Genomic DNA, 23,433 nt, shown 5'->3' on the forward strand with positions numbered 1-23,433 from the left:
TGGAGATGTAGCTCAGTGGTAAAGTGCTTTTGGGGTTCAGTCAGTACCTGCCTCTCCTCACACTCAACACAATCCTGTAAAACCATTCTTGGCAGCAGGGCAGGAGTCAAATGTGCTCATAGGCCAGTTGCTGACTCCTTGGCTTTTCCTAGGGAGCAAGCTGAACTCCAGCTGTCCCACACACTGTCCTCGCACTGGCACAGAGGAGGAACACACCGAGGGCCGACTGTGCCAGTTCCTATGGGGAGCTCCTGCTCTGCTTCTGAATGGAGACCAGGACCTCTTATGCATGAGGTTGTCTGGACATGAGCAGATAAGTGACCTACCTAACTCTCCAGCCTTGTGGTATGTTTCTTCAGTCTACTAGCTGTGGCAAAGAGTGGATCTCTCTCTCTTTTCTCCTTCCCATGTACTATGTGATGGTCAGAATCCTTTTATTCTTTTTTTTGGGGGGGGTGATGGGGGGTGCCGGGAATTGAACTCAGGGGGCACTCAACCACTGAGCCACCTCCCCAGCCCTATTTTGATTTTATTTAGAGACCGGGTCTCACTGAGTTGCTTAGCACTTCGCCATTGCTGGGTCTGGCTTTGAACTCATGATCCTCCTGTCTCAGTCTCCTAAAGCTGCTGGGTTTATAGGCATGTGCTACTTGCTGGGCCAGAAATCTTGAATGCAGTGATTCAGAGGAAGGATGGCTACCTAAGGATGGTCTATGTGTGCATCTACCAGCCCGCCAGCTCGTGTGCCCCCACCAGGACTCACCTCAGCCGGTTCTTCAGAGTGCTGACCTCGCGGCTCAGGCCTTCATTGGCCTCAGTGGCATCATCCAGTTCCCGCTGGAGTTTACGACGAGATGCGTTGGCACGGGTAGCTTCCTCCTCAGCTTCCTCCAGCTGCCGCTTAAGCTGCTTCATTCTGGCATTGGCCTTCTCCATCTTGGGGGAGTGAACAAACCGAGACAGCAAACTTATGAATTCTGTGTCAGCCTCTCTGCACCCTGCATGTGTGTAAGCAAGCTCCAAGAGAGACCCTTGTAAGCATACGCATGTGTGCATACCTTTGCATGAAGTTACACACACATACTCCCTCGGGGGCTGGCCTATGGCTTTTAACTTGGCTGCCACTCTCAGCAAAGCCAGTGTCTACAGAGCAAATTCTTCACAAAATTTAAAATGAACTGCTTTATCACCTATGAGCTTCCTGTAGAAAAATGACTCAGTCATTAATCAACTTGAGTAAACTCATGGGATTAGGAAAAGGAACTGCTTTCAGCATTTCTTGTAAAATGCAGAAGCAGCTTCAACAACTGGCAGCTGCATGAGGCTGCACCATGTGTTTTCACAGCTCTGGTGAAGCATGGGTGTTTCAGATGCACTACTTTGATATTCACTTTGGAAGATGGGCCACGAGCACTAAGAGCCGCCTCACTGGATCCTTCACTCCTAAACTGACAGGGACTGGCCTGTCACCTGTGGGTCCAGCTCACATCCACTCAGAATTGCCAAGCTCTGAGAGCAGGCAGGAGGAGAAGCTGGGGTGCCTGATGAGCAGGGCGCCCAAAGGGGAGGGTCTGGAGGGGACAAAGGCAGCAAATCCTCAGCTCTGTCCACCTTCCTGCCCAGTGTCTGCAGCAATAAGATTCATCATCACAGCAGAGGGGGAAGAGCTGGACAGAGCCACCCAGGCTGCAATGGGTGCAGACTCATGCCACATTTAGGACACCTGGCTACACACAAGGAAGAGCACTCCGTGCCTGCACAGTGCACTAGTTTTCAGTTTCCATTCAACATCTTCATCCCCTTCCAGCCAGATGGTATTCCGTGCCTGCCAACTATGCCCAATGACATCCAGGCACCAGGGAGATAACCATGAGTGAAACTAAGGGAAATCTCTGCACTCTTAAGGTACACATTCTAATGGGTGATCAGATGATAACTTTGAAATTGAGTCTGGTCTCACACCTCAAAGCCTCACTGACTTGCTCTTGCCCCCTCATCTTGCTGCCTCTATATCCCTAGCCCCAGGAGAGCTTGCTGGGAACACAGGGTGGGCGCGATAGTGCAAATGTTAGAATTAAGAATTTCAAATAGCATTTTTCTTCATTCTGCCAGTACATTGTGGCATCCGGTTCATTTATCACCAGACCCTTTGTTGAAGCACCTCCAGGGAGGCGGACACGCATCCTGCCCCGCTTCCTGTACCTGCTCTTTATACTGATCTGCATGTCGACGCTCATCTTCAACCTGCATGAAGATTTCCTTGAGCTTCTTCTCAGTACGACGGACTAGTTTGTTGGCAGCTGCTCGTTCCCTGTAAAAGTGATTATAGTCGTTTTAAAATTCTGGAAATTATAAAAGTTCTTTTTCTTTGGATGATGACATGTTGGAATGCCCCATGGACTCCTCTTCCCACACTAACACCATTAATATGGCTTTAAAGCATTTTTCTTTTGGTTAAAAAAGGAATTATCTTTAGTGTGGCCCTCACTGCTGACACGTAGAAAAAGCATACTTTTCTGCACATGCAGGTATTGATCACTTTATTCAGTGATCTTTTGAAGAGTAATTGTCACACATAGGCTACCTATCAGTTATACTGAAAGACCTAAACCTTAGTTGGTCAGTCTAACCACCTAACCTTTTTGCCTGAAAGAAAAATTCCAATTAAGTGGGCTATGATTGTAGCTCAGTGGTTGAGCGCTTGCCTTGAATGTGTGAGGCACTGGGTTTGATCCTCAGCACCACATAAACAAACAAATAAAATGAAGCTATTGTATCCATCTACAATTAAAAAAATATTTTAAAAAATTCCAATTAAGTGATCATCTCAATTTAGAATTTACTATCTACCCATCTACCTACTTAGGATGCTGGAAGCTTTAGCAGCAAACAAAGATCATCAAAACCCTATGCATTCAACTGGCTAGAAGTCAAACAAATTGCTATGTTTCCTGCATGGGACTTTGTCCCTTAAGGACGAGAGGTAACTTATTTGGAGGATTTTGTGGAAAACAGAAAAGATTCTTTGTTCCTTAAATGCTATGAAAAAATGGATTGCAGTGGGGTCAGATGAAAGGTCAAGTTATGTTAATCACAACTAAAACAAGACCTTAATTGTTTTCTTTCAGCCTAGTAGAGTCTCAAGGGGAGTGGGAAGTACTGGGAAAGAAGGTTGGGAGGGTGCTGGGCTCAATTTCCCTAACATGGAGGTGAACTGGAAGGTTGTCTCCAGCTCTGGCAACCTATGATTTTAATAGCTGCATAAATGTCTGCCAAGACTGTATGGTGTAATTCCTAACAATTTTCACCATGCTTTAATATATAGCAAAATGGAAACTGTTGAGCAACCTCTTCCTATGGGGAAGAAAAACTGTTTTTCTTCTCTGCCAGCAAACTGCAATATTTCACGGGATGCCACCAACCTGGGAAACTGACTTAGGGTAGAGATATAAATTTAACAGTACCTAGGAAATCACAGGCACAGTGAATCCAGGAGGGGCTGACAAGCAGGCCAGCCCGTGCCATCTCACAGGTGTCCTCCCAAACTCTCCCTTCTTTCATGGCTTATGGCACCTTCTATCTGCCACTCTGGTCACATATACTCCTATCATCCTGTTTCCCTGCACTGGGAGCACCCGGGGCAGGGTGCAGGTCTGTATGGAGTCTGATACAGACTGAGCCTGAAGCCTGCTCTGTGGCAGATACACAGTGAGTTATGGCTGAAGGCAGCAAGAACCTCTTACTTGGCTTCCTGCTCAAGCTGCTCTTCTAGCTGCCCAATCTTGGCTTCCAGGGCTGAGATGGTGGCCTTGAACTTGGACTTGACAGCACCCTCCAGCTCCTGTAGCTTGGCCTTCAACTCCTTGTTCTGCCGCTCCAGTTGCTGGCGTGCATTGTCACTCTTCTGGGCGGCACTGCGTTCAGCCGCCAACTCTGTGTTCAGCGTGTCCACCTAGAAGAGGAGGATTCAGTCATTCTTGCCAAGAGGCAGCATAGCCCCTCCCGGGGATGGCTGTCTAAGATGGCTACCTGCAGAGTGGTCTTGCGGAAGCGGTCGTTGAGCAGCTCCATATTGCTCTGCTCCTCTTCAAGTTCCTCCTCCAGCTGTGCGATCCGCGCTTCCAGACGCCGCTTTTCATCCAGCAGCGCAGACCTGGCCAGGACGAGGAGAGGTGACACTCAGCACCAGTCAGCACAGCGCAGGGAGGACTTGGGAGACTCCACCACCCTGCTGTGTGGCGACCTGAGCATCACTCCCAATTGCTTTCTCTCTCCTGTACCCACCCCCAAATCCACCTACAAGCCCCACTCGATTCGCTTCCTTGCCCACACCTGCCCCCTTTCCCAGCCCTGGGGTCTTTTTCCTGGGATCTGGCAGCCTGCCAGCCTCTCTCCATCAGACTATAGACTATAGCCAGGGTCAGCTTTCAGGATGCCAGCAGGATCCCAGCATTTCCTCACTTAAACACTACCTAATGGCTTCTCAGTGCACTGAGCATAAAATTCCAGCGCCTCATCATGGCATGTTAGGAAAGGCTCATGATGTACCTTCAATATAGTAATAAATGGAGAAATCCATTTATTCAGAAAAAGTGATTCTTAATGAAAAATGAATCAGAGAAAGGTCATGTCTAAGGAACCTGCCTGCCAAACCTAACAGATCTGAAAGTGAGGACTCGCCACCCCAGGTCAGTGCAGCCCAGGGACACCCCTCTGTATGAGCCATTAGGACTGGCATGTGAGTGCCCATGGCTGCCACTATCCAGGCTCAGCACTTCCTGCTCATCCTTCTAGACCCTGAATGGATAAGCAGGCCCGTGAGTGACTCTGCATGCCCGAAGTCAGGGACTACAGGCTGGGGTGGACACCATTGCTCTCTAAACCCCCGTCCCTGCCCACCTGCTGCCTGGAGACTCACTTGCCAGAAGCGCTGTTGGCAATCTCATCGGCCAGTTCATCTCTTTCTTGTTCGGCGTGTCGGCGGGCACGCTCAGACGAGGCAAGTTCCTGAATAAATTTAGATTGATTTAGGCACTGGCCATTACCATATCCTCATATGTGAAATCTGACAGTGCCTGAAGCTGTGGCAGCCCGGCTCCAGCCTTTCCACGTGCATCTAACTGCAGCTTAGATGTGAGAAGGGAAGCTGGCAAGCAGGCTGAAGATAACTCGTGGCCAGCCCGGTGATGTGTGGCCTCAACAGCCAGAAACAAAAGGCCCACAGAGGAAGTCCTAGTCCACATAGGGGCTTTGCTGTCAAATAAGAGGTGGGTATTCCTATCATCCTTGAAGGCTGGTGTTTATTTTTTGAGACATGGTCTTACTAAATTGCCCAGGCTGGCTGGCCTTGAACTTGAGATCCTCTTGCCTCAGCCTACAGAGGAGCTGGGAATGCAGGTGAGCACCACTGTGCCTGGCAAGCCTGCCTTTTTAAATTTTTTTTTTTTAATTTTTAAATATTAACTGAACACAAACTTTACCCTGAACCCTACAGGAAAGTGAACTACACCAAGTTATGGTCTTGAAGTATCTTTGACATGTACATATGGCGATCAGGTACATTAGACTAGTGGATGTCAGGGCAGCAGGGCCACAGGATCATGGGTCCTTGTTGGTGGGTGAGTGTAGCGTGGCTGCAGGGGCTCAAGTGCTGGATAGCTGGGCCTCTGTGGCAGGCTCTCAGAGGACTGCATCCACGCAAAGATGATTTGCTGTGAAAGGAGTCAGGGGCAGGATTCTTACCCTAACGGTGTAAAGACTGAGATCACAGCCTTAGAATCTGGGAATTTCATCATGAGGAAAACTAGGAAACTAGGAGAGATTGGCCCCAGTCTTTCAAGGTTGATCAAGAGCAGAAAGCTGGGGTCCTGCCTCCTTTTCCAGAGCTGCCCTTTTAAAAGGTATTATATTTGACAAGAGCATATCCTCGAGATGTGTAAGGGGCAGGGCTGTATAGTAGTTCATCTGCAGGCTCTGGCACGTAGATAAGACTGCCTGTGTACAGGAGATGGGTCCTCCCAGGAGACCAAATTCTAGCACACATGGCCCTCACATATGGGCAAGGCCAGCTGTCCAGGATATAAGGGCAGCTGGCAGAATGCTTTGGACCTAACCCAAAGGCTGAAAGTCACAGCTCTGTCATCTGGCCTCTTACTTGTTCAGTCTTCTTGGGTCCTAGATACTCAACTGGGTTCCTGTCCACCAGCTGAGTGTGCTTTAGGCAGCCTGATGGACCCGAAGGAAAATGGAAAAGACCCCAAGGCCTATATGCTAAAGGGACAAAGGTGTTGGAGAGAAAGAAAAGTATAAGAGAAAGGGAAGGGCAGGCTGGCTTTCTGGCTCAGACTGTCCTTCCTATGCAGTGTGTGGCCTCTGCCTGAAGGTCTGGAATGAACACTGCTGGCTTTCAAAACAACAAAGGTGCAGGGAGTAGTGCCTGGACACTTGGTCATGGCCTAGGAACTGTCCAGGAGACAGGCTCCATGGGTCCCATCACCTGCAGGGAAATGAGCATTTGAGATATCACTGGTCAACTCCGTGATGAATGCAGAGAACTTAAAATACTCATTGATAAATCCAATTTTAAAGAATATTGGTAAAAACTCTTCTTTCTATTCTCTGTATATAATAAAATTAGAAATCAACTAAAAAATGTCATACATTTGGAAATTTAATCAGACTTTTAAATTTTCACGGAGTAAAGAAGAAGCCACAGTTGGGCACTTGCCAGTAATCCCAGCTCCTCAGGAGGCTGAGGCAGGAGGATCACAAGTTCAAGGCTAGCCTGGTCAAGGCAAGAGTTTGTCTCAAAAAACAAAATGAAAATGAAAACAAAACATGAAGGAACTAAAGCAAAAAACAATGTAACAAAATAAAGAGGCTCTCAGGGTAACTCCTAGGCTGCTCAATGTACTGATCTGGTTTTCAGTTCCTTCATTCCAGACACCTAGAGAACTCCTTATCTTTCTTGCCAACTCAAGTCTACTTTCGGTGATATTATCCAGCATCGCCACGTTTGTATTGGGCCTTAGTCTTCATATAAGTTGGTACTATTATTTCAAGTTATTATTGTTTTAAGTTTGAATAGATTGTAATCATCATCTTTCATTTATAAAGAAATGTATATGTTCAACCGTGCCTTACAAGGAGAGAATTCCACATTACATGTAAACACTTCATTGCTCCCCACCCCCCTTGTGAGAACTTTAAGTAAAGAGATGAATGAAAGAATATTTGTTGGGCTGGAGCTGGCCTAGCCTCAGGCCCTATGTCTAATCCCCAACACCACAGTGGGTGGGGGAAGAAAGAATGAAAGAACAACTGTTGATCAGGAGGCAGTTGCCTCTCAGTGCAATATACTTCTCCCCTTTTAAGGATCATAGGAACAGAGCTTCTGTGCAAAGACAATCCTGTGCTGCTAGGGTGAGAACTAAATGAGCCCTGTGCTTACCAACACCAAAGAAACAAGTGAGAGCCACTCCCTTGCTCCCCCAGAGGAACAGGTCTGGCAGGTAGGTTGAAAAGCTCCTAATCAGCTTTTTCCTTTAGCCAGGTAGAGGAATATTGATGAGTAGTGTCAAAGTATGATTGCTTTCTGTTTCCCAAACTGAGGCAACGTGATGATTGTTAGGAATGGATACTGAAATTACATTAAGCTACAATGATACTAAAATATATTTATCTGATCTTGGAGATATTTCAAGAGCAAATATTTGCTGAATAACTTAATAAATAAAAGACAGACAAACCTCCTGCAACTGAAGGATTTCTGCTTCCAAACTCTTGAGTTTTTTTTCACTCTCTTTGGACTGTGCAAAAATCTCATCTCGAGACGCACGGGCTTCTTCTAATTCACGTTGGTAATCTTTCATCTGAGCCTAAGATTAAATAAGAAGGTTTTGGGGGTAGTTTTCATTGTTAGTTTTTAAACATGATATTTTTTCCAATTTATAAAATTAACATAAAGGGCTGGGGTTGTGGCTCAGTAATAGAGCGCTTGCCTAGTATGTGTGAGGCACTAGGTTCATCCCCAGCACCACATAAAAATAAATAAAATTAACACAAATTCACTGTAAATATGAAAGTTGTGGAAGTGACAAAGATACCATAAGAAGACTATAGACTAAAATCTTTTTTGGATACTGATGTAAAAATATTCAGTAAGATAGTGATAAACTGAATCTGGTAACCAGGAAAAAGGAATACACACCATGTCCAGGTGTGATTTATCTGAAGAACACAAAGTTGTCTTGAAAATAAAAAATGAATATAATCATCTCAAGAAATACCGAAGACACATTTGACAAAATCTAATATCTTTTCATTGTAAAAATTTTCAGTGTGCATAACCCACTTCAATCTAATGTATGAAATATGATATTTCAAGAGCTTTGTAATGTTGTGAACAACCAATAAAAAAAAAAAAGAAAACTAAAAAAAAAAATTTTCAGTGTGCTACAAAGAGAAGGAAACTTTCTCAACTGTGATAAAATGCATCAGTAAGAAACTGATATGATCTTATATATAAGAAATCTGAAGAATCCACTAAAAACCCATTACAATAAACAAGTTCAGCAATGTGGCAGGATATAAGATTAATATAAAAAAAAACAACTGCAATTCTGTACACCTTGAACATTCAAAATTAAAGTGATTATATTCATAACAGCATCAAATACTTAGATATAAATGGAACAAAAGACGTGAAAGAAATATACATCAAAATTATATTATTGTACAAAAGTTAGATCTAAATAAATGGAAAGACATCCATATTCATGGATTAGAAGACAGGTTAAGACTTAGATTTGGCAGTACTTCCAGAATTGATCTACAGAGTTTATGTAATAACTTGTGAAATCCAAGTTTGCTTTTTTTTGGGAGGGTGGGGGGAGCGTAGAAATTAACAGTCTGATCCTAATTACTATAGGGAATTGCAAGGAACCCTTCAGAATAGACAAAACAGTCTAGAAAAGAACAAAGATGGATAAGTCACATTTCCCAAATTCAAAACTTCCTACAAAGCTATGGCACTCAAGACTGGGGTAGTATAGGACATACACATAAATAACACAGCGGCTTAGATATTTTTACGTAAACATCTCTTTGTGCTTTGTTAGATTAATTTCTCAAGGTTGAATGAAACTTTCCACCACCAAAGTTGTGCCTATCTACACTCGTGCTGGCATCACGGGGTGGCCTACACACACCTGCCTACACTGTGGATTGAAATAGATCATTTACGCAGTTGAGTTAGTGAAACAGGTACATCATCTGGGTAGCAAAGTGATGACCAAAATGACCAGAAGACGATTAATATTCACAGTACTAATAAAGCAAAGTCACACAACCTTCTCTTGGCGACTTGGGGGTCACAGGAGTCATGACCCAGAAATTGTGTGTTTCTTCTGTGGACTCCATCCCCAGCTGCCTTAAAACATATCCTGTGGACACACAGGTCCACGTGAGCCATCTCTGTGCCCTGCTGCCTCAACCCTCAGCCAAGGGGTCAGTTGTGTGGCCTCCTGAGTGGAAGTGGCTGGGCGCCAAGCTCAGGGAGGAGGTGGCAATCTTTCTTTCCTTCTTCAGTTTGTCCTTGTGTAAAAGCAACAAGGGTCACAAAGTCCCTGATCTCAGCAGAACCACCTGTCCAAAGGCTTCCACGGCTCCTGCACTTACCTGAAGTTTGCGAAGTTGTTTGATCACTTCATCCCTAGCTTTGTTCGCAGCTTCAATTTGAGCTTCAAGGTCTTTCAGGTCTATCTCCATTTTCTTCTTTGAAGCAACAGCAAGTGCCCGCTGTTTTCTCTCATCCTCTAGCTCTGCCTCGAGCTCCCGAACCTGATGAACAACATCTGGTTATAGCTGGTTGAAGCCAAAAGCCCATTGCCATTTAAGGGCTCTGGTGACTTGGGTGAGTGGAACCTCCGTTACTTGGTAGAGGTGGTCTGTTACCAGCAGTCCTTACTGTTAACAGAACTAAACCTCAGTTGTTGAGTTTAGTTCAGAGGATCTGTAAGCAACACCCAGTACACACCGTTCCCACTGATTGCTAATGAAGACGCATGAGGAAGCAGAGGCCTAACTGAAGATGCAAAGATATGAGAAGTGAGACAGTGATTTAACAAACAGGCTGGGACAGACACACAGAGGGCAGGGATTACTTGTTAAGGAACCTAGGGGGAACAGTGGGCATGATCATGTCCCTGGGCCACAGCGGCCACGCTGGCCCAGTGTAGGGACATGTATTTGGCGGTACTGGAAGGAATTAGGCCTGCAAAGGTGGGCACGACCAGATTATGGGGGCTTCAGACCCAGGCAGAAACTACATTTGATACATAAGGAAAGCGGCAGGCTATCAAAGGGATCCAACAGAGGAGTGTCCAAATAAAGGCCAACTCTAGAGTACAGCAAGGACAAATAAAGGAGGCAGATGTGAGCTGGAGATTGAGGCAGACACAACTCTGGACTCATAACAAACCCCAGCTGTCACTTACTCTGGGACTTTCTTTTTTCCACAAGCTTCTCCACTATATAATGGGTATGGGACAATACTCATGCCATTGTGTGAAGGAGACAGAAAAAGGGCTCTTTATTTTTTAAACAGCGTCCTAATGCCTCAGTCACCAATGATGAACTAAAAATGAGGACTGGACTCAAAGACACTGAGTTCTAAGTTTTGAGCTCATGAGTTCCTGAGGCCTTGGGCTTGGTGGTGGTCTCACAGTTTGGGGCTTTGAACAAGTACTCTCCATGAATGGACAGGTGGCTTGTGGGGCGGGGGGCAGCCTGGGAAGGAAGTGTTCTGGGTAAGGCCAAGAAGCCTGGGGTGAAAGGTGGCTCACATGAGCCTCTCCAAGGGGGAGAACAAGGCCTCTCCTGCTCCTGCTTTTGCAGGAGTTGTTGGTGGTGGGGGGGTGGCGGCAGCTGCTTCCATGCAATATACAGGTATTTGCCTGCTAGCTTTATGCTGCACAGACCTGGTCTATATCTCTAGCCTGAGATAATAAGAGGCTCCTTAGGTATAGCCATTTCCTTTGTATTTGTTGTAAGTACAGTGGTTTTTCAAATGTGTCTACAAATTTTTGACACTCCCTCTTCAAGAGTCAGAGCCTGGGCTGGGGTTGTGGCTCGTAGAGCGCTTGCCTAGCACATGTGAGGCACTGGGTCTGGGTCTGACCCTCAGCATTACATAGAAATAAATAAATAAAGGTATTGGGTCCATCTACAACTAAAAAATATTAAAAAAAAAAAAAAAGTTAGAGTTTAATCTATTGCATGTGGACCATAGTCGATGACTTCTTTCTAATGAACGAAAAGGAAGTGACCTGAGTATGACTTGAGAGACGACTGGATCATAAAATGCACACAGCTTCCTCCTTGCTGGCCGGCCCTCTTGGACCTCTCACTCTTGGGGAGACTCTCCAGGGCACTCAAGTAGCCTAGGGAGAGGTTCCTGGGCTAGCGCTGAGGCTCCCACACTCGGGAGTAAGGTGTATTGACTCACTCCTCCTACCTAGCTCAGGCCAGTAGGTGATGCACCTGGGCCCAGATCTTGATGGCATCAGAACCACCACACTGAGCTGCTCTAAATTCCTAACTCATAGACACTGGGACATTTTAAGTGTTGATTCAATAAGCCAGTAAGTTTGGGGGCAATTTGTCATCCAGGGATAAATGACTAGTAGAGCTAATGTTAACAGAATGAAAAAAAAAAAAAAAAGCAAAATTAAATATAAGTCAAATCCAAGGCTTATTACTATGGACTCCAATGAACTGTCAAAATATCCAGTTAGGTAAGTTTTAAAGAAAACTTTCAAATTAGAAGTTTAATGCACATTCAGAAAAGTATACGAATTTTAAGAGCTTAGCAACTTTTTAAAATAGAAAATGTAAATATTTTCTTAAGAGTGATGAGAAGACGACCTGTGGTGTGACCTGTAGAAACCTGCAGCATCCTCTGGTCTGGCATGTAGTCCTTTTTTTCTGTACCCACAAAGAACTTGAACTTCACTACACAGCCTCTTGAGGTTCCACTGAGGGCTTTTCAGTTGAGAAGTAACCTGGCTTACTGTAAGCAGTCATGATGTTGTTTGAGAAACAGGAAATTTCAATCAGTTACAATGAATTCTCAAATGACTGAAAAATCTAATTTTCTTCTAGCTAACGTGCCTGAACACAAATACACAAGATCTTGAATCAGGAATGGTGTGGAGAACGCGCAGGCCCTGGTTCTGTAGGTTGCTTCCTTCAACCTACCTGTTTAATCAGCAGACGCTTTTTTTCTTCATTCTGCTCATCTCTGGTTTGCAAGTCCCTCTCGAACTGGGCCTTCATGGCTTGCATGTTGACCTCCAGGCGCAGTTTGGCATCTTCTGTAGCCTGGAGCTCATCCTCTAGTTCCTCCAGTTGGGTCCTCATTTCTTCCACCTGCTGCTCGAGGGCCCTCTTGGATTTTTCAAGTTCATGAACCTAAACCACAGGAAGTATCAGGGAAGAAGTTGACTCTTGGCAGAAACACAGGTTAAAGACAGCTGTCCTTATAGGCCCCTCTGGTCATCCCAGGCCAGCATCTGACACATGCATATATATCCTTCCCTGTCTCTCCAGGGCTGTTATTCCTTATCTCAGAGATGAAACTTAAAAGTGCAGTACCAACTTCTTTTATTCACATGTGTCCTATAATCATCATCCTCTGAAGACCTTTGTGCTGAGCTTTCATAAAGCCCAAGAACAGAGAAAGTGGAGCCGTGTCAGAGGAACGGTGTGATGGTGGGACAGATGCCTGCTGTGTGTGTTAATATACACTTGTTTTTCTTATACTGGGGATTGAACCCAGGGATTTTTTTTTTTTTTTTTTTTTTTTTTACCACTGAGCTCCATCTAATTCTTTTTACTTTTTATTTGGGGATAGGGGCTAAGTTGCTGAGGGTCTTAATAAATTGCTGAGGATGACCTTGACTTTCTGATCTTACTGCCTCAGCATCCTCAGTCCCTGGGATTACAGGTTTGTGCCATCATGCCTGGGTGAGAGTACACCTCTTCCTGCCACAGAAAAGATCACTTGCACTGTAAAGGCCATAGGCAAACTTGTGGGTATTAAGGTGGTTGGGCCTAGGAAGAATAGGGTATAGCGATATGGAGGCCTGATCTTTCCCTGGACAAACACTTAATTCTCTGTGCGGAATGCTTCCATCTCCTGTCCTATTCGATCCTCATAACCTTTTGAGCTAGGCCAGGTGGTGTCACATGTCCCCTGTGGGGTCTATGACCATATCACTTCTCACAGGGAGAGCAGAGGAAGACGTAGGACAGGAAGGTGCACTTTCTAAGCAGTGTCTGGCACTCAGAAGACACCAAAGACATGTTTGTGGAAGGAACATGTAGGTGTTAATTATTCTAGGGAATCTGGTGTGGAACCAATTGTAGAGTTCTCGCTCCACATCTTACTATGTAATCATGGTCATTTCTACACTGGGTGGCTGCTTCTTGTTTATGGGGCTGGTTCCCTCGGCACCAGGATTTAGGAGACCCAGCAGAAAAGTAGGATAGTCTTCGTTCATTTATGGTGTGGCCAGACAGCTGGCATTCCATGAAAATGAGAACCTCCTTTCATACAGGGCTTGGTGCTTTTCAAAGAAGATGCAGTACAATGTCCATATGACAGATGAGGACACGTAGGCTTTGAGAGTTTAAGAGGCTCCCCATGGTCAGCATGGAAGCTAGTGGAAGAGCCAGGCTGAAACCTCAGCTTTAAATGCCAGGCTCCGGTTTCTTTTGCTGCCCTCAATATATCATATAGCAAGGGAGGGATGCATGCAGGGTACACAAAAAGCACCAAGGCTCCTGTGGAAGATGTATGCACTAGAAATAAGTGTAGTGCAGCAAAAATTTCCAAACTCTGAATAAACCCCCAGAGCACAGAAGCAAACAGAGAGCCTCCCTGGGGAGCCAGGTGCAAGGGAGCTGCTGCTTCAACCACTGTCCTCAATCCCAGAGACCTCGTGGTACCCTGGTTTGTTTAGTAGCTACTGAAATTCTGAACAGTGAAATTCTGTTGTTGAAGGTTCCCCTACCTGGAAGCGGTCAGGGCAAGGAGGGCCAGTGAAAGAGACAAGAATAGGGTGACAACCTGCTGTGCTTGCTTTGTGAGTGCCAGGTCTGGCTTGGCACAGACAACAAAGAAGAGTCCCGGAGGAACACCTGACAGCTGGCCCTGGTCACACACAAGCTGAGAGACTTCAGCACCCTATTCACACACAAGCTGAGGCTCTCCCAGGACTTTACTGTGGGCCTGCACTCCTGGATCCTTCAGGCTGGCGGAAGGCTCCAACCTAGGGCTACTCTCCGGTGCAGCTAGCGGGTGACTTACGTTCTTCCCCACGTCATCTTTGGAGCTCATCAGGTCTTCCATGTCTGCTCGGAGCTGCTTGTTCTGCCTCTCAAACTCCTCCTTGGCCTCGAGGGCTTCCTCCAGGGCTCGGGACAGGGACAGAGCTTTGGTTTCTTTCTCTCTGGCCTCTGCTTCAGCCCGGTCTCGCTCTTCTGCATAGCGAGCAGAGATGTTCTTCTCTTCTGCCAACAGCTGTGTGGAAAGGTGTAAGGGAAGAGTGAAAAAAAATAAATAGCATTTGCTGGGAGTCCAGCTTCTTGCTAAGAATGTTACCATGAGTCAAGCATCCCTAGTTTAAACATGTAAAACTTTCTGAGTGCCAATATGATGCCCAAAGTGGAAAATTCCACATGTACCTCGTGATGGGTTGCAGTTAAAATGCACATTTATTAAGCATATCGGTGTAATTACTCAGGCCATCAGCACAAAGTATATGTGAAACCCTCATGAATCTCATTACATGTGGATCCTGTCTCCAAGATATCTCATTATGCAGATGCAAATACTCTAGAACTGGAGAAAGTCCTAAACCTAAAACATCTTTGGTTCTAAGCATTTCAGATAAGGAATACTCAACCTATAATACATTATGGGTGTTTTATCTCTGTTTTTATCTTTTGCTTTTCTATTTCCCAATTTTTATACAAATATCTTATTTTTCATTGCCTTTGAACAGGAAAACATTGTTTTAAACCAAAACAACAAAAGTGAGAGTTCTGTTGGGGGAGGTGACATGAGGTGTGGTGGTGGGGGCTGGGGCAGTGGGTGCAGCCTCCCACCTGATCGAACTTCTTCTGCTTCTTCTCCAAGTTGGAGACCACCTGGCGCTGGTGGTCCAGGTCCACCGCCAGGTCATCGAGCTCCTGTTGCAGGCGGTTCTTGGTCTTCTCCAGCTTGTCATAAGCCAGGGCCTTCTCTTCCAGGCGCTGGCTCAATGCCTCCACATCTTTAAGAAGCTTCTTTTTGGCTTCTTCCAAACTCTCAATTGTTCCCAAGTCGTCATCTACCTTCTTCTTGGTGTCAGCCAACTAGGCATTGGGTAAGGAAAAACGAAAAGTCAATGTAAAGAACTTGACTAGTCTTTGCATTAGAGGGGTCAAAGTATTTTGTTTCTTGCACAGGATACAGCATTTGGCTGGGTCACAGAAAAAACATGTAACGGGCTTAATATAGTACAACCTAATTAAGTGCCCCAAATGGAGGTGAGACAGTCTGCACAGCAGGGATACTAGTTGCTAAGGGTACACATCTAGGCCACACTGCTCCCTAAGGGGGACACACACCTGGGACTGCAGGGCCAACACCTGCTTTTCCAGGTTCTTCCTGGCCTCCTCCTCCTCCTCCTGCTGCTCTTGAAGACTGTTCTTCTCCTCTTCCAGTTGTCGGATGCGACTGCTCAGGTTCAGTTTTTGGCGTGTCTCCTCCTGAAGGAGCTCCTGTTTATTTGTTTAAGAAGTTAATACTTAAGTTATATCAATTATCTGAGTTTAATCCTGAGCACCACAAAAACATAAAACAGAAAAAAAAATTAAAAATCACTAAAACAAAAATTTCATGTCATAAACAAAAGTTTCAGTGGATGAGAAATACCCAGTGACATTAACAAATGCAAATGACTTAAAAATACACATGATGATTTTGTAAAAGCTGTTTGTTCACCCAAATATTGCTTCAAGCTGGTTCTTGAAGCCAGGGCACAGGCCCAGGGCCCTGCAAGGCAGCTGCCATGCCTCTTCTTCCTGCAACCCCCTGTTCCCTGAGCCTCAGTAACTTCGAGAATCTCTTTTTCTCCACTCCCCTGCCCCTGTCTCAGTTCAGAGCTTGGCATTGCTCACTAAGATAACCTGTAGTCTTGGGCACCCCCTTGATCAATTGTCCTTTCTACCTTTTGCCAAGTTAACTTCTCCTAAGTATAAGTGCAAATATGTCTTTCCTGTTACTTTCAGACTTGAAAACTTTTGAAGGCATCACAGAGCTCTCTGTGACTGGCTCTTGCCTCCTCCTTTATTCTTGCTGACTAGGATGTGTTTTATCACAGCATATGCCCTGGTTACGCTGAACTTGTCCCAATTAATCTAACCTCCTTCCTGTTTTGAGATTTTTACTCTGTATCCCTAGTACCTAGCAAATGAACACTTACAAACACTTGGAAATTTAATAAATATGTAAAACTCCAAGAAAAAAGTACCACATTACTTCAATTAACTTGTATATAACATAGAAACATCTTAAACAGAAGACTGAATATAACTCTTATCAGTATAATAAGCACAGACCAATCCACCCTTCTACAAAAGGGACTGCTTTTCTCAGGTCAGCATAATGAAATTTCAACCATAATTAAAATTTTATTTAAAATGGTGCAGTAAGACCACTGTTTGGGTATACCACTGGCAGGGCAGTGCCCATGAGTGTTGATTAGTGCTGCCCCCCAGGCCACCCACATGCTTGCAGGGCACAGGACCTGAAGGTTCTGTGAGATGCTGAACCTTAGTGGAAATTTCCTGAGTAGGCTGGTTACAGAGCAAGATGGTCTCAGCACCAGTATAACACAAAATTAGTAAGAGGTGATGCTACAAAAGGCGGTTCTAGAATTGGCATATTTTACCAGTTTATGTATTATAGAAATGCCAGTTATTACTGAAGACCCTCACCCCCCTGGAATACCTGTGTATCCTGCAGTTGAGACTCGAGACTAGCTGCATCCTTAGCAAATTTAATACCCTTCTTTTCTGCTTCTTCCAAAAGGGTTGAGACATTATCCAACTCATTCTGCAAGGAGGAGTAAAAGACTGGATTCAATTCAATTTGACAAGTAAGCAAATAAAAAGATCTAGAATCATAGCTCTTCAACAGATCACAAATAGAGCAGTGTTTGTGGGCTTGAACTTAAACTCAATTAAGGAAGACTTTCACCACCAAGGGTCTGTTGCCTTTAAATAGTGTTGCCTTCAAATAAGTAGGTGCTGGTACCTGCCCCACAGACATCTCATTAGCCTCTCCCTACTGACTGGATAGGAGAAGGACAACGACAGGGATTCCTCTCAATACAATGGACTACTGGTTTTACTTTCATCACGAAGAGACAAAAATGACATCAAGTCCTTTAAAAGAGTGATTGCTGTCCTGTGTGAGAAGCCCAGCAGGTTTTATCCGGTCCTTTCCATACCAAGATATATTAGGCATCTGCTTTGGGACTAGTAAAATACATATTCTCATTGAATTTGAAAACATTATTTAAGGGACTCAAAATTTTTAAAAAATATTTCTTTGTTTTTAGTTGTGGATGGACACAATATATATATATTTGTGGTGCTGAGGATCGAACTCAGTGCCTCACACTTGCTAGGCCAAGCGTATACCACTGAGTGACAACTCCAGCCTCAAGGGGCTCAAATTTTAATTCTAGTATTTAGTCAAAAGTTCTTTTAGCTTTTAAAAATCTGGCATTATAAATTCAGCATGAATATTTAGCCATTTTTATGGTCAGATTTCAGGAGTAATGTTAATTTTTTTTCTGCCTCAATTAATGAGAGTTCTAAAATATTTTAGAAAATTGCCATGGTATAAGATGCTTTATAACTTTTTGTGAGGACAGTGGATGGATATAGAAAGAAAGAGTAGGGGGCCCGTCATTCTTGACTGTCCTTTCAGGTGAGCAAAGGGAAAGTGTATGGAGGACACATTTGCACAGAGCACAAACCAATGTTTCTCTTCTTTCTCTCTTTTTTAGCAATATACTTAAGAGAGCGCACACTTCTCTAGTCTTGGGAATAGTGTCGTGGGGAAGGGCTCTGCAGTCAAGTGAGGCAGACTGTTTGCCTTCAACCCAAGCTCTGCAAACTGTTGGTAAGCCACCTAGGGAGGCAGTCCTTAGCTTCACTGAGCCTCAGATTTCTCACCCATCAGATGGGGCAGTTTGGTGTGAGGACTTAATGGGGGAAGGATATACAGGAGAGCCTAACATAGGCCTGGTATAGCTCAGGGACCCAGCTGGTCACTCCTGTGGCCTCTTTGATGTGCTCAGAGTTTATACTATAGTTTCTAAGATCTTCTGTTTTTGGAATATCTTTCCAGATTTGTGAAAACATGTGTGCATGCGCGCGCACCCACCTGCCCCCACACACAATTTCAGCACATATGTGTTATCATAGCAGGCCCAAGAATACTCTCTTGAGAAAGACCCGCTTGTGTTCTCTAGCTGGAATCTGAGAACATGGACTTTGGGAGGGCTCCCACCATTCCCTAAATGGAAAGTGTGGCCACTGTATCTAAGTATTTGAGCAAATGACACTGGTTGTGCTGAACACCTGCTTTCCTTCTGCGAGTCTGGACTCTTGGGATGTGTTGAGCAAAGTGCTTCTGGGACCAGCCCCAGTAAGAACCCGACACAGCATCTCTAACTAGCTGCTTGGAAGACAGCACCTCACACACAGGGTCAGGAGGCTGCTGGAGGAACTGAGAGCATCTGTGACTGCACTGGAAAGGACTCCCGCCACTGTCTGTTGGTTTCTCAGGATCTTAGCCCAGGTACCCTTTGCTTTACTAAACTTGCTTTTTATCCTTTACTGTAATACACCACTGCCACGAGGAGGACTAGGTGCTGGGTCCTATACGTGCTCCTAGAGAATCACCAAACTGCGTGGTCTCGGGCCTCTTAACAATATAGTTCTGTCATTTTTTTCATTTTTGGGTACTAGGGATTGAACCCAGGGCCTTGTAATACTAAGAAAGCTACACTCCTAGTGTGTAATTCTTTTTTTTTTTTTAATATTTATTTTTTTAGGTGTAGATGGGTACAACACAATGCCTTTATTTTTATGTGGTGCTCAGGATTGAACCCAGGTCCTGGGCCCGTGCGAGGCGAGTGCTCTACTGCTGAGCCACAACCCTAGCTCCAGGTTGTACTAATTTATACTTCGCCTGTGCATAAAACCCAGTTTTTTCCAATTTTCACCATTACTTGTCTGACTTTTGCCCATTGCTCCTACTATTTTATCTACAAGGCTAAAGGAGAAGGTGAAACTGTGCTTAGACCCATTCAAGGAACTATCCCCACAATTCACGGCAGCACTGGTGTAAGGCTGAGTTATGCTGTCTTGTTCTGAATGATTATTTACCTTCATCAAAGTAACATACACTAGGGACACCTAAGAGTCGTGTACTCATGATGGTGATTTTCAGGTTTATAATAGCATATCAGCTGTGGGTCCCTTAAGGTCATACGGGTACAAAGGCTACACCGTGGACTGCACAGAGTCATGGCTTTCCAGCTTACCTGGAGCTTACTTGCTTTCTCAGCCAGCTCCACCCTGAGTCTGTCGCCTTCTGAGACCTTGGCATGGAGTTCTTGGACCTGGGCATCGAGCTTCTTCCTTTTGTGCTCAGACTCGGCCTTGACCTGCTGTAGCACCTTCACCTCACATGCCAGCTCCTTGTTGTCTGTCTCCAGCCCCTGTTTGTTCTTCTCCAGATTTGCTTTGAACTTGGAGAGGGGAAGGAAAAATCACCGGTCATTTTACAATACTCCATTAAAAAGGTCTGTTTGATATAACTTTGATTAAATTGTTCATTGATTTAGTGGAATAATAAAATAACTGAACATTGAGCAATTTCCTTGACTCCAGATAATTCCATTTGAATATTATTTAATTATATACATAGGGGTTGGAAGGAGACATTTTAGAAGTGGTAGATGATAAGGCTAATTAACTTGATGGGAGATTTTCATATCTTCTCAGCTCACAAAAAGGAATTTGACTTGGTCTCCTAATGTAATTAGTTTTACTTAATGTGAATTATAATAATAAAAGCTTTTTTTTATTTGTTGTGAACATATTACCTGTTACTTCCATTGGGTATCACTTCATTATCTTGTAGATCCTGGAATTTACTACACTATAAAAGCCCCCCACCCACTCCCAAAAAAGCACTGTTTTTTTGTGATTACAGACTAGTGCCTGATACATAGCCTGCAGGCAACATTTGTTAAATGAATGAAAACACCTGTTCTCTGAGCCTCAAGGTTTTTATATAAGAAACAGTCTGGCCACACTGCTTGGGGTGATAGATACATATATTCAGGGTTCACTGCACTATGTAATCATATTTCTTCATGCAGGGTGGGGGAACCAGACTCTCCGTATCCAGTAAAAACAAGTATTGTTAAAGAAAAATGCACTTTTGTGCATGGGTATTTGCAACAGGGTGGGTCTCTGAGGACCACCATAGGGAGGAGCTGGGTGTAGTGGGGTGGTTATTCAGGGCTCTGGGGCCCACTGCTTGGCTTCTGTCTGCCCTTCCACTTCCTAGCTGTGTGACCTTGGCTTAGTTACCTTATACGTCTGGGCCTCAGTTTCCCTGCTCTTTAAGAATGAGACTAAAGAAGGCTATGCATGGAGGGTACTAGTACACACTGACACTGTAACAGGTATGTCATAAGGTGAGAGTGGTTGGGCAAAAAGAAGAAAGGTGGGAAACCACACAAAGAGCAGAGGTGTGAAGGAAAGGACGACTGTGGGAACAATGGGAAGAAGATGGCCTGCACAGGGTGGTTGGAGCTGGAGGAGGGTCGAGAAGTGTGAGAAGAAACCTGTGTCTCAGGGGACAGAAACCCATGAGACACAGGAGGGGAACGACAGAGTGAATGACAGCAATGTGGTTGGTGGCCAAGATGAGAACAGAGGCAGAAGGGACAAGGAGGAGGAGATGTATCTAAGGACACTTGAAAGGGAATGTCACCAGGACTGTGACCTGCTGGCAGCAGATGAGTGGCAGGAGAATGACCAGGAAGCCATTCCAGGTCTTTGAGCTCAGCTGCTGGGAGAATGATGAAGTGAGTGGCACCAGGGGGAGGAAGAAGGGTGTGGTTTGAGGTGGAAGCTGGGCCCAGCCAGTTCTTTCATAAAGACAACTCAAGGGCACATGCTTCTCTCCCCTGGTAAGTAGTGTGCTTTTTAGAAGGCCCAGGAGCCATCAGGTCCCCTGAGCCCACTACAACTGCTGTGCAAAGGCTGGACAGTATGGGACTGAATGGACGGCCAAGTAGGAGGGGGTCTGCTGATGGCGGATTTTCTCTGGGACACGGGCACATGTTAGGGTCCCCTACCCTTTTAGCCTGTTCCAGTTGCTCGGAGAGTTCCTCCAGGGCTGTCGCATGTCTTTGTCTCATGTCCTGGATTTGAGCTTCATGGTTCTTAGTTTCTTCCTCAAGAGCTTTCTTCAGCTCTGCCACTTCCTGTTCCCGTTTTGTGCTAGAGAAATATGTGGGAAGAACCATCAGAATTGTTCTGCACAGTCATGAATTGGTTAATACATCATGCCAAATGACCAGCTCCAGTGCCAGCAGACTCAATAAAACCAGAAAGAGGTTAAGTCCTGAAGAGGCTTGTAAGAACCAAATCAATCAGGGATGCCCAAAAGCAAGCCTTTTTCTCACCATCCATGTAAAGCAGCCACAGTTAACTAACATACTCCCTAAACTCTACCAGGAAATGGCTACGGTTGGGAGGAGGCATCATCTTTTGAAGGGAGAGAAAGATTAGAAGGCAGGTGGAAGTGTTGCATTCCTGGTTAAGAAAGAATCTCTGGTGTGTGATATGAGGACGCAGTAGATAATAAGTGTACAGAATATAAATGTTCTGGAGTTCTATTTAACCTGCACTTACAAGTATGAAGATCACTTATTGCTGGGCATGGTGACCTGTAATCATAGCTGCTTGGGAGGCTGAGGCAAGTTCAAAGCCAGCTTCAGCAATTTAGTGAGGCCCTAAGAAACTTAGTAAGACTTTGTCTCTAAATAAAATATAAAAAGGGCTGGGGACATGGCTCAGTGGTTAAAAATCCTTGGATTCAATCCCTGATACCAAAAAAACAAACAACAACAAAAAACCCCTCATCTATGGCATTCAAAGGGTAACTAGAATAACTAAGTTATTTTGCTAAGCAGAAGTGAATTCACCCCCCAATCACTAGTCATTCTTTTAATTCATCAAGTTGATAAAGGTGGAAACTGGGGGCTGAGGATGTAGCTCAGTGGTAGAGTGCTTGCCTAGCATGCAAGAGGCCCTGGATTCCATCCCCTAGCACTTTAAACAACAACAACAACAACAACAAAAAACCTCAAAAAACAACAACTCAATACCACCCCTGCTAAGACTTTTATTAACATAGTTTCACTTATTGTAAGCTCACAAAAATCCTGAAACACATCACTGGCAAACTTGCTTTATATTTTAAACCACATAACCATATAGAAGGGTGACTCACACCCTGATTCCTGCACGGACACATTTTCCCTCCCTTTACCAGGGGAGCAGTGAGCTCCAGAGGCTGAGATCACTGGTAAGAGAAAGGGCCACAGCAGCTGCCAGTTCTGTGGTCACATGTAGCCCAGACAGGAGGAATCACTAAAGAGCCTTTGTGGCCCAAACTAGCTCAGCCACAATTTCCACTGGCTTGGCAAGAGGTCAGACACACGGTCTGGCCTGCCCTCCTGTAAGTCTTCTCTTGAGATTTCTTTAGTTCACCCTGGTGGTCTGCATTTTCCTTTGTCAAACTTCCATAAAATCCTCCTTTCTCTCATCTCATTGTCTTTCAAGTGAACAGCTTTGCCCCTGATCCCTGCTTGAATCCAAGAGCCAAAGGAATCCTTTGCCTTCTTTTTCTCCCCCAATTCCCTTTAGTCTTTCATCGTAAGTCCTAAAGAGATTTAAAATGCCAGTGAGTCCACAGAAGAGGATTTGATTTGCCAAGCACCATTACTTTTATGTTAATCATGTGATACATAATTCAGGGATAGGGGGATAGGAGGATAGACAGGGGTGGCCCACATGTTTTGATAGTTCTTTCTAAGAGTGTAGTGCACACCTAAGCCACAAGGATCTAATTCTTTTTTTTTTGTGTGCATGTGAGGCAAGCACTCTACCAACTGAGCTATATCCCCAGCCCCAGGATCTATTTCTTAACAAAACAGAATTAATGAGTGATACATCTGAGCATAGGCATGGTTTTGGTGAATATGCACATACCACTTGTAATTT

General features: G+C 44.8%; 2 protein-coding genes across 11 annotated transcripts in view; one reads left to right on the top strand and one right to left on the bottom strand.

Annotated features, from left to right (window-relative positions):
- The window catches only part of Ndel1 (nudE neurodevelopment protein 1 like 1), a 64,121-nt gene extending 61,307 nt beyond the window's left edge, over positions 1–2,814 (top strand). For 2 of the 4 annotated variants that reach the window (XM_078042871.1, XM_078042870.1), the window contains exon 10: positions 153–1,167. In XM_078042871.1, the coding sequence (XP_077898997.1) occupies positions 153–367 (215 nt within the window). In that variant the 3' untranslated portion in view covers positions 368–1,167. Of the gene's footprint in view, positions 1–152; positions 1,168–2,112 lie in introns of those variants that run through there. The other 2 variants (XR_013436332.1, XM_040269435.2) reach the window with 2 other exon arrangements.
- Myh10 (myosin heavy chain 10) overlaps positions 1–23,433 on the bottom strand; it is a 134,939-nt gene that overhangs the window by 2,101 nt on the left and 109,405 nt on the right. For all 7 annotated transcript variants that reach the window (XM_078042867.1, XM_005332861.4, XM_078042869.1 and 4 more), the window contains 14 exons: positions 21,501–21,645; positions 19,671–19,877; positions 17,060–17,164; positions 15,676–15,828; positions 15,172–15,420; positions 14,372–14,584; positions 12,259–12,471; positions 9,679–9,840; positions 7,749–7,877; positions 4,919–5,007; positions 4,030–4,153; positions 3,744–3,952; positions 2,203–2,311; positions 764–936 (listed from right to left, as the gene is read on the bottom strand). In XM_078042867.1, coding sequence (XP_077898993.1) covers positions 764–936; positions 2,203–2,311; positions 3,744–3,952; positions 4,030–4,153; positions 4,919–5,007; positions 7,749–7,877; positions 9,679–9,840; positions 12,259–12,471; positions 14,372–14,584; positions 15,172–15,420; positions 15,676–15,828; positions 17,060–17,164; positions 19,671–19,877; positions 21,501–21,645 — 2,280 coding nt within the window. The remainder of the gene's footprint in view (positions 1–763; positions 937–2,202; positions 2,312–3,743; positions 3,953–4,029; positions 4,154–4,918; positions 5,008–7,748; positions 7,878–9,678; positions 9,841–12,258; positions 12,472–14,371; positions 14,585–15,171; positions 15,421–15,675; positions 15,829–17,059; positions 17,165–19,670; positions 19,878–21,500; positions 21,646–23,433) is intronic.

Source organism: Ictidomys tridecemlineatus, chromosome 3 (assembly GCF_052094955.1).
Source record: "Ictidomys tridecemlineatus isolate mIctTri1 chromosome 3, mIctTri1.hap1, whole genome shotgun sequence".
Classification (NCBI taxonomy): domain Eukaryota; kingdom Metazoa; phylum Chordata; class Mammalia; order Rodentia; family Sciuridae; genus Ictidomys; species Ictidomys tridecemlineatus.